Source organism: Oncorhynchus masou, chromosome 1 (assembly GCF_036934945.1).
Source record: "Oncorhynchus masou masou isolate Uvic2021 chromosome 1, UVic_Omas_1.1, whole genome shotgun sequence".
NCBI lineage: Eukaryota > Metazoa > Chordata > Actinopteri > Salmoniformes > Salmonidae > Oncorhynchus > Oncorhynchus masou.
Window position 1 is genome coordinate 35,229,759 of NC_088212.1, and position 15,588 is coordinate 35,245,346.

Here is a 15,588-nt window from a genome sequence, read left to right on the forward strand (position 1 = left end):
CCACCTCCTGAAATCACCACAATGTTATAAATGAAAAAATATATCCCATTTGACATATTTTTGGTGGTGGGGATGGGCTTCCATAGTTTTAGGTGGCTCCAGTCGTGTAGTGGTGCCTGGAGAAGTGGGGACACTCTGGAGAAGTGGGGACACTCTGGAGAAGTGGGGACACTCTGGAGAAGTGGGGACACTCTGGAGAAGTGGGGACACTCTGGAGAAGTGGGGACACTCGAATTAAACCACATCAGGAGACCACTTTTGAGGTCTGGGGAAAACATTAAGAAATGTGTTTTTTTTAGAGTAGCCTTTCATTAAAGTATGCAGGCATCTAGGACTCTTGTATGATTAACGGTGTTTCTGTAGCACATGAGATGGAGTTTGCGAAATAAATGGTCACTGGATTGATGCAAATTATCATCATCATGATATCATTCTGCCAGGTAGGCATTGGCTACATTGTAGCTAGTTAACATTTAATAGAGAAGGTTTTTGGGAAAGCCTTTCCATCTACCTGAAGATGGTTAGGCCTATCATTAGCGTCAATCTATTTTTCCTGTTCCTTAATAGTTTGAAATGTAGACATTTTATTTTATATTATGAGGCATGTCTTACCTTGCGACAAAGTAGCCTATAGCCAAAGTCCCACCATAGAAACGTGGAGGCAATCATTTTTATAGACTTACTCATATGCATTCTCCTGTTCTATTGGTTTTCTTTCATTGCCTAGTAGCCGAAGGCATTATTCTAATCATATTAGCAACCCATGATAGTTGTTGCATCTCTAAATCCACCCGCTTTCTAATGGATATGTCCGTATCTGTCCATGAAACAGCTTGCATTTTAGAACAGTATTTTCTCGCAAATTGCATTTTGGAACTTTCACACGTAGGTCTACTGCGGTGTATACATTGCTGCGCCTAAAATGTGAAAAAAGAATAGTTTATCAACATTAAGCTAAACATTCCGATCTGTTCCATCAACCCTATTAATTGATACGGGCGTATTCCTCCACTACACTACTTTGATAAATATCAGTGGGGAATAAGAAGTGGGTGTAGGCAATGCCCACTGAAAAATAAGTGGGTATATGGCGTATACCTGCGTAGGCCTATACCCAACACTACACCACTGTGTGGCTCAGTGAGAGCCGGCCGATACGGCAACAATTTCAGAATTGAACATGCTGTACATTTCAGCTGTTTCAAAAACATTGCTCTGCTATTACCATTTATACTGTAGGAGTGTTGGCTCAACGAGACAATTCTATTTACTTTTCTGTCTGCTTCAAGGGGGGCAAATGTCGGGCGATGTCTTGCGTTACCTCCGGAGGTAGCGGACGTTGAGACGTAAGCAAGTACGCAAGTTCACATTTGAGTCATTTGTCTAGCCAACGGTATTTTTACGAAAAGTGTAGTAAGTGTGAAGAGGCTCTAAGTCCAAAATACCCCACATTCTGGAAACAGATTTCCATTTTCACTAACTACACTTCTTCTGATTGATGATTCTTCCTTGAACCTAACTGATCACGAAAAACGTATATGGCTTGCCGGACTTACGCCTCGATCACACCGACGGTGTTTTTGCATTTTGGTACACCAGAAGTACATTAATTTCCAATGGAACAGTGCGTTTGCCTTGCAGCATTGCGCTGCAGAGGCAGTGGCGGTATGTTCTGTGTGATACATACGTTGGATTTATCGAACGTATGCATCAAACTGTATGCGTAGACGGCTTGACAGAAGGTGAATGCTGAACTTTGGACACATCCAGATGAGGCTGCGTACCATTTTCAGCAGCCAAAAAGATGGTTGCATTATGTTGACAAGAACCTCGCTCTCGACCATGGCAGCAATGGGCACTTTCATTTATGGACATTGGTTTGAGTCATTTCATTGTCAATTGGGATTGTTTTTATCTGTAAAAAAATGTATAAATGTTTTATTTATTTTTTCCTCAAACCCCCCACAGGCTGGATTGAATGGGCTGGCTGACGGATCCAGCCCACGGGCCTTATGTTTAAGACCGCTGCTCTAGACTGAATCCATGTTTCTACGGTTCTGTAACTCCCGAGACCCAGCCAAGCCTGAATTGTACTGTTAAGAGACTGACTGATCCTGCATTGATCCCTGACAGATCAATGGATATCTTGTATCTGTGGATCAGGTAGACCACCTGCCTGCCCTCCAAGTTAGCTTGATCAACAGAGCAGTACAGAGTAAAGAATTAATGAATGAATCAAGTGTGTAATGAATTCCCAGTGTGGGAAAAGCACAGTGTTTTGGGGGGTGGTATATAGTGCCTGGGGTAAAACAGAGGCATTTCCTGTGTGTTCCCTCTGTGCCAACTCATCTCAGCATGCTGTTTGTTCTTCTACTGCCTGTGTGTTTTCAGCTTTTGCAGAGTCTGTCGAGGGTATAGAAGCTCTGTCTCATATGGCCCAAAGTTGAAATGGTTGGAATTGAAAAGGATAGGTCGAATTGTGTTATGCAGTTGACACGGCGTAGTGTGGCCACACTACTTTACTCTGGTAATCATCCTACTAACATGTCATCCTTATGTTTCTCTGTGCAGGTTAGCTCTCTATGTGTATGAGTACCTGCTGCACGTAGGGGCACAGAAGTCAGCACAGACCTTCCTCTCAGAGGTAAGTGTGTGTGTGTGTGTGTGTGTGTGTGTGTGTGTGTGTGTGTGTGTGTGTGTGTGTGTGTGTGTGTGTGTGTGTGTGTGTGTGTGTGTCCACTCTCCTAGAGCAGGGCTGATTCTGCCTCCTATGCAGTGTGTGTGTGTGTGTGTGTGTGTGTGTGTGTGTGTGTGTGTGTGTGTGTGTGTGTGTGTGTGTGTGTGTGTGTGTGTGTAATTGAATTAGTGAGGAGTGCTGAGCTGGCAGGGCAGTAGGGGGTTCAGTATTTAGCCTCCATTACTGGGATCAGCCCAGAGAGTTACGATAGACCACCTAGCTGGCAGGTTTCTCTGTCTCTCTGTCTCTGTCTCTCTGTGTGTATGCAGGTAAGGAGGTATGAAAGTTGAAACCAGTAATTTCCTCCAAATCACTCTAAATTAAAATGCAAAAGAAAGAAAAAAGTGATAGAGGATGCATCAGCTGGCTCCACCCCCCTCTCCCCCCTCACACAGACACACACAAATACATACACCCTTTCCTCTCTGGCATCCCATGGCATATCACTCCGTCTGTCTTCCGGAGATGGTGGATATGAAAGGAGAAGAGAGGGAGGCGGTGTATTTGAGTGTGGGAGCCGAGCACATTAGCTGAAAGAGGGATGTGTGTAAACACAGCCGTCCCTCCCATCCCCCTACACTACCCAACCCACCATGGCTCCTACTGGAGTAGAGGAACAAGGCTTTAAATAGCTGTTAGGCACTCCATAGAGCTGTGTTTACCACGCACGTCTGTTGACATCTCCAAGCTGAGACCCTGAGACCCAACACAACCACAACCCAACCTCAGATTGGCCAAATACAGACAGACCACTTATTCTGCTGCCGAGGGAACATGGTTTAGTTGGATGGTGCTCACTGTTGATGCTGTCAAACATTGGCTACGATGAACAGAATGTTCACGCTATGACTGTAGTTGTTTATTTCAAATAGGCTCCTCAACTAAGTAGAGATAGAGACTGACAGAGAGAAGGATCGGAAAGTCAGGTTAACAGGGGAGTTGAGTCATGCTGTAAACCTTCTACAGCAGGGTGATGTCACTCTCAGAGCCAGCCTAAACAATACCATGACAGTCGCCCCATTGTGTACAGTTTCCGTAGACATCCACTCTACACCACCACTCAATCACATGGTTTTTGTGTGTGTGTGTGTGTGTGTGTGTGTGTGTGTGTGTGTGTGTGTGTGTGTGTGTGTGTGTGTGTGTGTGTGTGTGTGTGTGTGTGTGTGTGTGTGTGTGTGTGTGTGCATGCTTTCCTGTGTGTGTCCATAAATCAGGTTTAGTCCAGAGGATGATGTTACTGCTTGCATTGACCTTGTGTGGAGGCACAGGAGATGGCATGCTAAGGTTTGAAAGAGAGACCGAGCAAAAGAAAGATAGTGATGGGGCAAAGCAAACACAGTAGTGTTTCAGGGTTCAGTGTGTGTGGCCTGTACAAAGGACAGATTGGCCTCTCAGGTTGTACATGTCTTTAAGAACAGCCCCACAACTAACAATGGGCTCTGTCAGGTTACACAATACACATGTGCTCACATACACACACACACACACACACACACACACACACACACACACACACACACACACATACTTGAGGACTTCAGTTGGAGTACAATGGGGTCTACACCTGACACATTATTTACCTTTGAAACCTCTCTCTTTCTCTCTCTCTCTCTCTCTCTCTCTCTCTCTCTCTCTCTCTCTCTCTCTCTCTCTCTCTCTCTCACCCTCTCTGTCTGTCTCTTGGGTAGATCCGATGGGAGAAGAACATCACATTAGGAGAGCCCCCAGGGTTCCTCCACTCCTGGTGGTGGTGAGTACAGTACTACATCCTTCACTCCATTCCCTCACCCTCTCCTTTATCTTCATCCTCCTCTCTTCTCTATTACAACTTGTTTTAAATTATTATTACTTATCAATCGACCTTTCTGGGCCTGTATAAAAAAAAACTTCTCAGAGTAGGAGTGCTGATCTGGAATCAGTTTTCCCTTTTCGATTATAATGAATGGACATGGGGACCTGGCTATTCTACTCCTACTCTGAGATGCTTTGTGAATACAGGCCCTGGTAACATTCTGGAATAATCAGAATGATAACGTTGCTACTGATAAAGATATTGTTATTTTTGTTTGTTCAGAACCTCTATGTATCTAACCTCCCCTGCCTTCCCTGTGCTGCAGTGTGTTCTGGGACCTGTACTGTGCAGCCCCAGAGAGGAGAGAAACATGTGAGCACTCCAGTGAGGCCAAGGCCTTCCATGACTATGTGAGTCAACATTACATTACCTCACCCCGTCCTTAACCACTGCTGCCCCACACTGGTGCCTACTGCTGCCTTACACTGGTGTTAACCAGTGTTCTGCCAGTATTTTTCAATAGATGTACAATGTATAGGAGTTTAGCGGCTGGATGTAGGCTACCTGGTACACCTGGCTGATTCAAGCCTCTCTGAGTGGACTAATCCATTGTCGAGGCCCTGGGGATGGCACACATTTACCGTTAATTCCCATAATTTCTAATCTACAATGTTTGTTTGGTTACGGTCATATATGTTAATGCGTTTAATATATTATTATTACAGTCTTACCGTTTTTTATTCTAGGAGTGGACACATTGTTTGCAGAGTGCACAACCTATGCTAAACTTGTGAGGAAAACATTTTGGTTTATTTCATTCCCATTTACCAGTTGTCAATTTATTAATTGTCTTTTGTTTGGAGCGCTCCTGTCAATCTTGAGTTGGAACACGCACTTGATTACGCATAGAACTAGGCCTAGGCTACCTGGGCTACCTGTAGGCTCATAAATGTGCCCATTTGGGGATCTGATACTATTTTGGATTGTCTTAACTCACCATTACTTAAATAAATAAATATTTATTTATTTAAACCTTATTTAACTAGGCAAGTCAGTTAAGAACAAATTCTTATTTACAATGACAGCCTATCCCGGCCAAACCATAACCCGGACGACGCTGGGCCAATTGTGCGTCGCCCTATAAGACTCCAAATCACGGCCAGTTGTGATACAGCCTGGAATTGAACCAGGGTCTGTAGTGACACCTCTACTACTGAGTGCCTTAGACCGGTGCGCCACTCAGGAGCCTGTGAAACTGTGGAACTACTGTGGAACTTCTCACAGCAATTTTTTCTTCGCCTCTAAAAGCAAGTTAACCAAGTCTGTTTTTACATCCATTGCAAATGACAATAGTTCCTTAACGTAGCCTATTTGAAAAATATTTCCAACTCTCTCCCTTTCGATAACCAGTCAGCATGAAAGGGGAAACAATGTTATGCTCTGATGATGGAAATGTCATAAAAAAGGCTACCTGATTACTTCTTATCCTTGTGCAAATATCCTACAGCTATGTCGGTCTGTCTGGAGCTCACTGGTGCAGGAAACTGAGGGCCCAGAATATTTTATACAATGTTGCAAGTTTGCTAGCACCAGCTTCAGGCAGGACCCAAGTTAATAGTTGGTACAATGTTTCAAGTTCGTTTCAGGCAGACCATGCATAGCCAATGTGATTTATAGGATATTTATTTTGATCAGGATATTTTTTACCTGGCTGGCTGCAATGTTTTTATTTATTGGCTTTATGTAGGCTATTTTTACATATTGGCAATGGCAATAAAATTTACTTTTACATTTGTATAATTTTCATTTAGATGGATTAACCACAGGACATTGATTTTGAGATATGACAACTTTATTGTAAATTAAATGAAACTATTCCACGACAATGTGCATATGAAAATCATACCTGGCATGCAGATTAGTAGGAATGGTACGATAACTTGGCATTCCAAATGGAAAACGTTGCCGACCGCTGGTGTGGTCTATTACCGGCAACTTCAGGAGCATAACGGCAGAATCTGCCAAGGCCAGCAGCAGCGGGAGGAGGAGGAGGGTCTGGACGGGAACAGGTTTTTCTTCTTCTGGTTTTAATAGCAGTTCTTTAATAAAGCATCAGGCAAAGTAGCCTACATATAGTTGATTTTATTCAAACATAGGGTGTGTCTACATATAGACAAATACACATTTAAAAATGTTGACCAATCAATTGGTCAAAAGAACAGACGACTCTCGGTCGTAACAGGGAAAGTCATGTAAGCATGTCCAGAGCCTGAGCTGGGATGTGTATAAACACTTCTCTCTCTCGCCTGAGGTGGAGGTGGAGGGGTCTCCTGCTTTTTGAAGTTGTTCTTTCTCTGGAGCCAGTCTGACTCATCAGATTTTGTGTGGCGTGGTTTATTGAGACGCATTGTTGAGAGTTCACAGGTCGTAGCTTTTTGCTTTCTCCTCTCTCTCTCTCGCTGCAGGCCTAGTGGGCAACTACTCCCCCCACAGACCCCCTCTCAGTGTAGTTGGAGGCAGATAGGGAGGTGGGGTCACGGTGCACAGTCTGAGGTGGAGTGCGTGGAAGAGGTGTGCGTGTATTTGTGTGTGCAGGAAGATGATGCTGATTCTGGTGATGATGTGTGGTGAATAGGTGCCTGGGAAACGAAGCAGCAGCGCTGTGATGTCATCGTGGCTCTGGGGAGAGGAGCGCTGGAGGGCGGCCCGACCTCTGAGCCCTGAGAGAGAGAAGGGTGGGCTGGGGGGAGTGAGAGAGTGAGGAATGGAAATTGGAGGGTGATGGAGAGACAATGAGGGGGGGGAGTGGGGGATGGAAAGGGAGAGCGCTACGAAGAGAGAAAGTGGGAGGGAGATGGAGATGGAGGGGGGGGGCTGGACAGAGGCAGCATGAATCTGAGTCACAGAAAGAGGGAAGGAATGGAAGGAATAGAGGAATCCATCTTGTCTATTCCCTCTTCATCCTGCCTCCTCTAAATCTTACTGGTAACAACACCACACACAGTCTAACTACATAACTTCATAGAGAGAAACACAATTACTGGCAACAACTAATCGTTAGAAAACTCCACAATTTCAACTTCTTCTATTACTTTCAGTAAATGCATCAATTAAGTACAGGCATGCATGTGGTGAGCAAAATAATTGGCACAAATTTGTCCATGTTCTTCTTCTGGATGTAATCTGTGGGTTGTAATTAGCCAGGGTCACTTTCAATTAACGGTGATTGTGAGATCCAATCAGAACCAATCTACCACACAGATACTGTAGCTACTTTACACAGCTCAATTAACAGAGATAGGGAGACCATTAGGGTCGGCGTTATTGAAAAAGGAAAACACCTTGATTTGATGCGGTTCATCATTTGTTTCAATCGTCTGACTTTGAGGCTGATGAAGATGTAATCAAGCATATTTGTGGTAATTATTTTCAGATAGCTAATTACTGTTCGGGAGGTAGATGGCTAGAGAGAGTTGAGTCAGTTCTTTAAAGATACTTCCTGTGCTCAGCTCATTCCATGGTGTCAAGGCTTTGGTCTCCATCTGTATTACTATACTATTGTATTATCTGTGTGTCTGTGTGTGTGTACTTTGTGTAAGTGTGTACATTATGTGTCTGACGTGAGCCCGTATTCCAGGAACTACAGGGAAAAGTGAGGGAAGAAAGAAGTGATGAATGAAGAGTCCTGCTGTATTGATTTCATCTTCAGTCTGGGTGTTTCAGCCAGGGAAACAACGTTTACAGTTCTGCTAAGTGCTTTTTAAATTGCCTTCTCCATGCTAAATGAGCAAATTTCATTCGAGGAGGGACACGGAGTCATCAAAACAAGCTATTTTTACATTATTTCGGAAATGGACCAATTCGAAGCTAACTCACAGAATATTGCTTTTCTGTCTTTCAAACAAGGTTATAATAGTTTTGGGATTATATTTTTTATTTCAAATTCAGTTTAGTTTCAGTTCATTTTCACACTGTATTTGCTCGTTTCAATTTATTTTTAGTTGTATAAAACTATTTATATTTAGTTTTTATATTTTTATTTTAACTTTTAGTGTTATGGGCGGAAAGCATGCATGGGAGGCTAGGAGCCATTTCTGTTGTGTAGTTCTTTGGGATGTCACTACTTTCAACTGGGGGGCAGTAATACATAACGTGATGGATTAAGTTTAAATTATTAAATCAGTCTCATTGTGACTTGGATTTAAAAAGAATAGCCCTGAGACTGGAGCAAAAATAAGGATGAAGGAAACTTTCTCACACCCATGTTTACACCAATCCAATGCTTTTTAACTTTAGTAGTACATGTAAGAATCGAGTTAGCTATGTAGCTATTTTTTCCTGTTAGCTAGTGATAATCTGATCACTATCTATATATTGACAAGATACTGGACTGACTGCTCTAACAATGGGAATAAATGTCCAGAAAGGCAGAATGCAGGCCGGAGAGGGCAGGATCTGGAGGGGACATTCTAGCCAACACTGGGGCCCCACAAGGCTGCGTTCTGAGCCCTCTCCTGTACACCCTGTTCACCCACGACTGCGTGGCCACACACGCCTCCAACTCAATCATCAAGTTTGCGGACGACACAACAGTGGTAGGCTTGATTACCAACAACGACGAGATCGCCTACAGGGAGGAGGTGAGGGGCCTCGGAGTGTGGTGTCAGGAAAATAACCTCACACTCAACGTCAACAAAACTAAGGAGATGATTGTGGACTTCAGGAAACAGCAGAGGGAACACCCCCCTATCCACATCGATGGAACAGTAGTGGAGAGGGTAGTAAGTTTTAAGTTCCTCGGCATACACATCACAGACAAACTGAATTGGTCCACCCACACAGACAGCATCGTGAAGAAGGCGCAGCAGCGCCTCTTCAACCTCAGGAGGCTGAAGAAATTCGGCTTGTCACCAAAAGCACTCACAAACTTCTACAGATGCACAATCGAGAGCATCCTGGCGGGCTGTATCACCGCCTGGTACGGCAACTGCTCCGCCCACAACCGTAAGGCTCTCCAGAGGGTAGTGAGGTCTGCACAACGTATCACCGGGGGCAAACTACCTGCCCTCCAAGACACCTACACCATCCGACGTTACAGGAAGGCCATAAAGATCATCAAGGACAACAACCATCCGAGCCACTGCCTGTTCACCCCGCTATCATCCAGAAGGCGAGGTCAGTACAGGTGCATCAAAGCTGGGACCGAGAGACTGAAAAACAGCTTCTATCTCAAGGCCATCAGACTGTTAAACAGCCACCACTAACATTGAGTGGCTGCTGCCAACACACTGACTCAACTCCAGCCACTTTAATAATGGGAATTGATGGGAAATGATGTAAAATATATCACTAGCCACTTTAAACAATGCTACCTAATATGATGTTTACATACCCTACATTATTAATCTCATATGTATATACTGTAGTCTATATCATCTACTGCATCTTTATGTAATACATGTATCACTAGCCACTTTAACTATGCCACTTTGTTTACATACTCATCTCATATGTATATACTGTACTCGATACCATCTACTGTATCTTGCCTATGCCGCTCTGTACCATCACTCATTCATATATCTTTATGTACATATTCTTTATCCCCTTACACTTGTGTGTATAAGACAGTAGTTTTGGAATTGTTAGTTAGATTACTTGTTGGTTATTACTGCATTGTCGGAACTAGAAGCACAAGCATTTCGCTACACTCGCATTAACATCTGCTAACCATGTGTATGTGACAAATAAAATTAGATTTGATTTGACAGGGCAGATACGCGTGTGAACAACGGGAACAACGCTGATATAACAGTTTTTCCTCAAAAGTTGCTGGAATGCCAACTTACACAGCGTGTACAAAACATTAGGAACACCTTCCTAATATTTAGTTGCTCCCCGTTATGCCCCCAGAACAGACTCAGTTCGTCGGGGCATGGACTTTACAAGGTATTGAAAGCGTTCCACTGGGTTTCTGGCCCATTTTGACTCCAATGCTTCCCACATTTGTGTCAAGTTGGCTGGGAGTGGATCTCTAGCTCGTTCCATCTCTTCCCACAGATGCTCAATTGGATTGAGATCTAGTGACTGGGCAGGTTGGAAGGTAACAAAGAAGCGGGATGATTCTCAGTGTTATGTGGTGACACTATAATGCTGTGCAAATGTTCTCCCATAACTGGTCCACAACAGTCATACAGTCAAAACTCTCATATGCAGATAACATCTATGCTGGCTGGGTAGCATACAGGTTTTAAGCAAATGTTCGAAAAAGACCCCGTCACAAAAGATTGTGTCAAATCCAGTCATCATATTAGTTTGATCTCTGGATTGGGCCTGAAAGAGAACCATGTAGCGTCACTCACCTCTCTAGTTTCTGACCCATTTTCTAACATTTAATCCAGCTCTTTTTAGAGCCATGATAAGTACTAGTCTCGTTTGTAGCTGTGTCTCCAATCTCCATCATGCAGAGTACCACTATAAGCCTAGCAAGCCAGGCCAGGCTATGTAGACACCACTAAACTCTACCCTACTTCTTGCCAGCTAATCCTGCCTCCTTGTCCAGCTCTTATAGGCACCACTCATCTAGCTGTCTTCTATCCCATTTCTTATCAAGTTAATCCCCCTACCTTTTTGAAACAATGGTCTATTCTTGTTCTGCTTTATTGATATCACACTATTATCAGAACTAATTTCTTTGTGATCACGGGGAGTTGAACACAAACATGAGCAAATTAAACAGGATGGAAAGAGAATCATGCCAGCATGAAATTGCTTGTAAGACCTGTAAAAGCAACTCAAGCATGTTAACAAAGCCCCCACCACACACACACAACTTTGGGTAGAAACTGACATTTAAACACTGGTTTTCTTATTGGAGAATTGCATATTTTACAAAGGCAATGCGTGTGTGTGTGTATATGTTGGTGTATGTGTGTGAGGATGTATGTACAGTACAATATAAAGAGTTCCTCAGCTGTTGGTTGTTTTGTGCGTGTGCTTTATAAATTCAACTGTGTGTGTATGTCAAATCAAATTTGATTTGTCACATGCTTCCTTAAACAACAGGTGTCGACTAACAGTGAAATCCTTGCTCACATACATACATTTCCCAACAATGCAGATAGAAATAATAGAAAAGTAAAACACGTAATAGTATTGTGTGTTTGTGTGAATAGAGTGCTCATCCAGCATGAAAGGCTGTTTCTCAGTCAGACAAGAACAAGTGCCAATCAGGGTTGTAACTAGAAGGAGTACAGCTAAGACAGGAAGGGGATTTTCGTAGCAGGTTAGGAGAGCATGTTTGCTAACCCTAACCCTTTTACTAACCTTAACCTAAGTCTCCTAACCTTATACGTTAATTATCCTAACCTGCTGTGTAAATTCTCCTAACCTGATACGAAAAAGTCATATCCATTCTAAGCTTTTCTCCCTTTAGTCTGTACTGCCAATCAGGCTTCAGGCTGCTAGGCTAGGTGCTGCGGTGGGGTGGGGAACCTGCCTGTGGTATCAGGCAGGCTCCCGAGTGGCGCTGCGTCTCAGTGCAAGAGGCGTCACTACAGTCCCTGGTTTGAATCCAGGCTGTATTACATCCGGCCGTGATTGGGAGTCTCATAGGTAGGTGCACAATTGGCCCAGCGTCTTCCGGGTTTCTCTGGGGTAGGCCGTCATTATAAATAAGAATTTGTTCTTAACTAACTTGCCTACTTAAATTAAGGTTAAATTAAATCTTTTTTTTTTTTTATCACTGGGGGATGTTAGCTCTGACACCTTGCTGTTAGGGAGGAGAACAGATCAAGCACAAAGCAACCTCTGATGAAGCGATCTCTCTCGGAGTACAAGAACTCACACATACAGACACACTAATTTACTCGTGCATAGACAGACACACGGGCCAGGAATGGTACATACACATGCATGCATACATATTCAACCAACTCCAATACCTGCTCAAGCCCCACACCCCCTTTCTACCCCCCCTCCACCTATCTCTACACACTCTTTCTCCCCCATTCCTCCCCTACACCCATGCACGCACACACAAACACAGACCGGTATTTTTGAGGGCCTCTGCCAGGGATCCAGGGAAAGTAGGGTGTGGTAGCTGAACACAAGGGACTGCTCTGTTTAACTGGAAACACCCATGTCCTGATATGACCCTGTCCCCTACACGCACACACACACACACATATATACACAGTGACACTACTCTCCACACTCCACCCACAAGCAAACAGTCAATGAGTCATTCCTCATGAAAACCAGAGAAAACAAATACCATAGAATAGGCCTTTGGAGAAAGGATTGTTGACATACATTTAACATTTGTATCTAAAAGCATAATTGAGAAGTAATTGATAAAAGTTGGCATTTATGACGTTTTTACTTTAAATTGATGTCATATGAAGCTTTACCATTTGCTCTGTGATATGAGTAGTATTTTGATTTCAATACAAAAATATAACCATGAATATTGAAAATATTGAACATAAAATACAATACAGGAATATCAAAGGGGGATCTCTGCTAGTTTTAAAGTTATGGCCCGACTTTTGAGAATTTGGTATAGTAGGCAATGTACAGTAACCAATCACAGCCTTTCTTTTACTTATCATTGCACATCCTGCAAATCACCAGAAGATGGCAACCATTTTGAATCCATTTTCACATTCACTCTTTTGGTAATGCTTACAGATTGGATCATAACTCTACAACTGGCAGAGATCCCATTCTGGAACATGTATATTCCCGTATAATATATTATGTTCAACAATATAGTCAATATTCATGTTCATATTTTTCAATATTCATACATTTATGTAAACATGTTTTGTTATTGAAATCCAAAATACTACTCATATTACAGACCAAGCAGTAAAGCTTCATATGACACCAATGTTTGCTTTGTAACACCTACAGATGAAACACTATGGAGTCTTTAAGGAGGCCTGGGTAAGGCCAAAATGTCATAAATATGCAAACGTTATCAATTTTTCTCAATAATGCTTTTAGATAAAAATGTAGAATATATATCAACAATCCTTCCTTCATATGGTTATTTTATGAATGACATTTTGTGAAAATCCCTCAAATAATAGTTTTTTATGTCTGGGTTTCGTGAGGAATCACTCCAATAACTCTCAATGGCCGTGCTGCTGCTCCAGTTTCAACTGTTCTGCCTTATTATTATTCGACCATGCTGGTCATTTATGAACATTTGAACATCTTGGCCATGTTCTGTTATAATCTCCACCCGGCACAGCCAGAAGAGGACTGGCCACCCCACATATGCTCTCTCTAATTCTCTCTTTCTTTCTCTCTCTCGGAGGACCATGCCCCAGGACTACCTGACATGATGACTCCTTGCTCTCCCCAGTCCACCTGACCGTGCTGCTGCTCCAGTTTCAACTGTTCTGCCTTATTATTATTCGACCATGCTGGTCATTTATGAACATTTGAACATCTTGGCCATGTTCTGTTATAATCTCCACATGGCACAGCCAGAAGAGGACTGGCCACCCCACATAGCCTGGTTCCTCTCCTGGTTTCTTCCTAGGTTTTGGCCTTTCTAGGGAGTTTTTCCTAGCCACCATGCTTCTACACCTGCATTGTTTGCTGTTTGGGGTTTTAGGCTGGGTTTCTGTACAGCACTTTGAGATATCAGCTGATGTACGAAGGGCTATATAAATAAATGTGATTTGATTTGTGTGTGTGCCTGCATTTTCCTGCCTGTTAGTACAAGCTTACCAGAGTGCATTTCTTTGGCTGTGATGGCCTCATCACTTTATTACATTCCCCAATCATGCCATCACAGGGTACTTACCAAGACACAATGTATTTAGAAAGAACACACACATACAAGTAACTGCCTCAATAGAGGAAACAACAAGTTAATGTGTCTTAATAGGGCGATGGGCCACCACAAGCCAGAACACCTCCAGTGCGCCTTGGCATAGATTATATCATCTGGAAATCTATTGGAGGGATGTGACACCATTCTTTCACAAGAAATTCCATAATTTGTTTTTATTTTTTATTATTATTATTATTATTGTTTTTTTATTATTGATTTTTAAAAGATGCAATCTACCTGCAGTGAAGCCGCTCAACATTTACATTACATTCAGTCATCTAGCAGACACTCCCATCCAGAGGGACCCACAGGAGCAAAACGTGTCAAGCGCCCCACCCAAGGGCACAAGGACAGATCTCCCCCACCCAAGGGCACAAGGACAGATCCCCCACCCAGGCGAAACGGGGACCCGAACCATCAACCTCTCGGCCATCGGAGCCAAGCTCCCAACCGTCAGGCCATCAACCATCAACCACCAGCGTCGCCCTTCAACCCAACCAAAACCCACTACCGACCCAGTGTACCGACAAACGGAATAATTGAGAAAAAACTACAAAAATAAAGGAAAACAGCAAAAAACAACAATGTAAAAAAAAAAAAAACATCAAGGACAACAAAAATAGCAAGGCCTACTTATGCGTTTGTGTGCATGAGTGGCACTATTTATATGCATGTGTGCGTTTGAATGCGAGTGTGTGTGTATGCATGTTTACGCGCGTACAATTTGGTTGTGTTGATGGCGGGGGAAAACACTGTCTCAGGTGCCGCTCCTGAATCTCCCATCGGTTTTCTATTGGGTTGAGATATGCCATGGCCGACTCAGTCACCATATGGTTTACATCATTTTCATGCTCGTCAAACCATTCAGTGACGACTCGTGCCCTGTGGATGGGGGTATTGTCATGGTAGCCAAAATAAAGGCCTGCAAAGCATTTTTATACATGACTGGATGTTAATTGCTTAATTAACACCGGAACCACACCTGTGTGGAAGCATCTGCTTTCAATATACTTTGTATCCCTCGTTTACTCAAGTGTTTCCATTATTTTGGCAGTTACCTGTTCACACTGTGTGTGCATACGGTATACACAAACCTAGAGATTCTTTCAGTTTGTAACATTTGATTCTATTAAGCTGCTTTTACATATATTTTTCTGAGCAGGATCAATGTGTGGTTGTGTGTGTATACATTTTGCATTTATCACATAA

General features: G+C 43.0%; 1 protein-coding gene across 1 annotated transcript in view; it reads left to right on the plus strand.

Moving 5' to 3' along the window:
* Positions 1–15,588, plus strand: part of LOC135543086 (single-stranded DNA-binding protein 2-like) — a 105,003-nt gene that overhangs the window by 45,668 nt on the left and 43,747 nt on the right. The window contains exons 2-4 of the mRNA XM_064970172.1: positions 2,572–2,644; positions 4,426–4,487; positions 4,855–4,939. Of these exons, the coding sequence (XP_064826244.1) occupies positions 2,572–2,644; positions 4,426–4,487; positions 4,855–4,939 (220 nt within the window). The remainder of the gene's footprint in view (positions 1–2,571; positions 2,645–4,425; positions 4,488–4,854; positions 4,940–15,588) is intronic.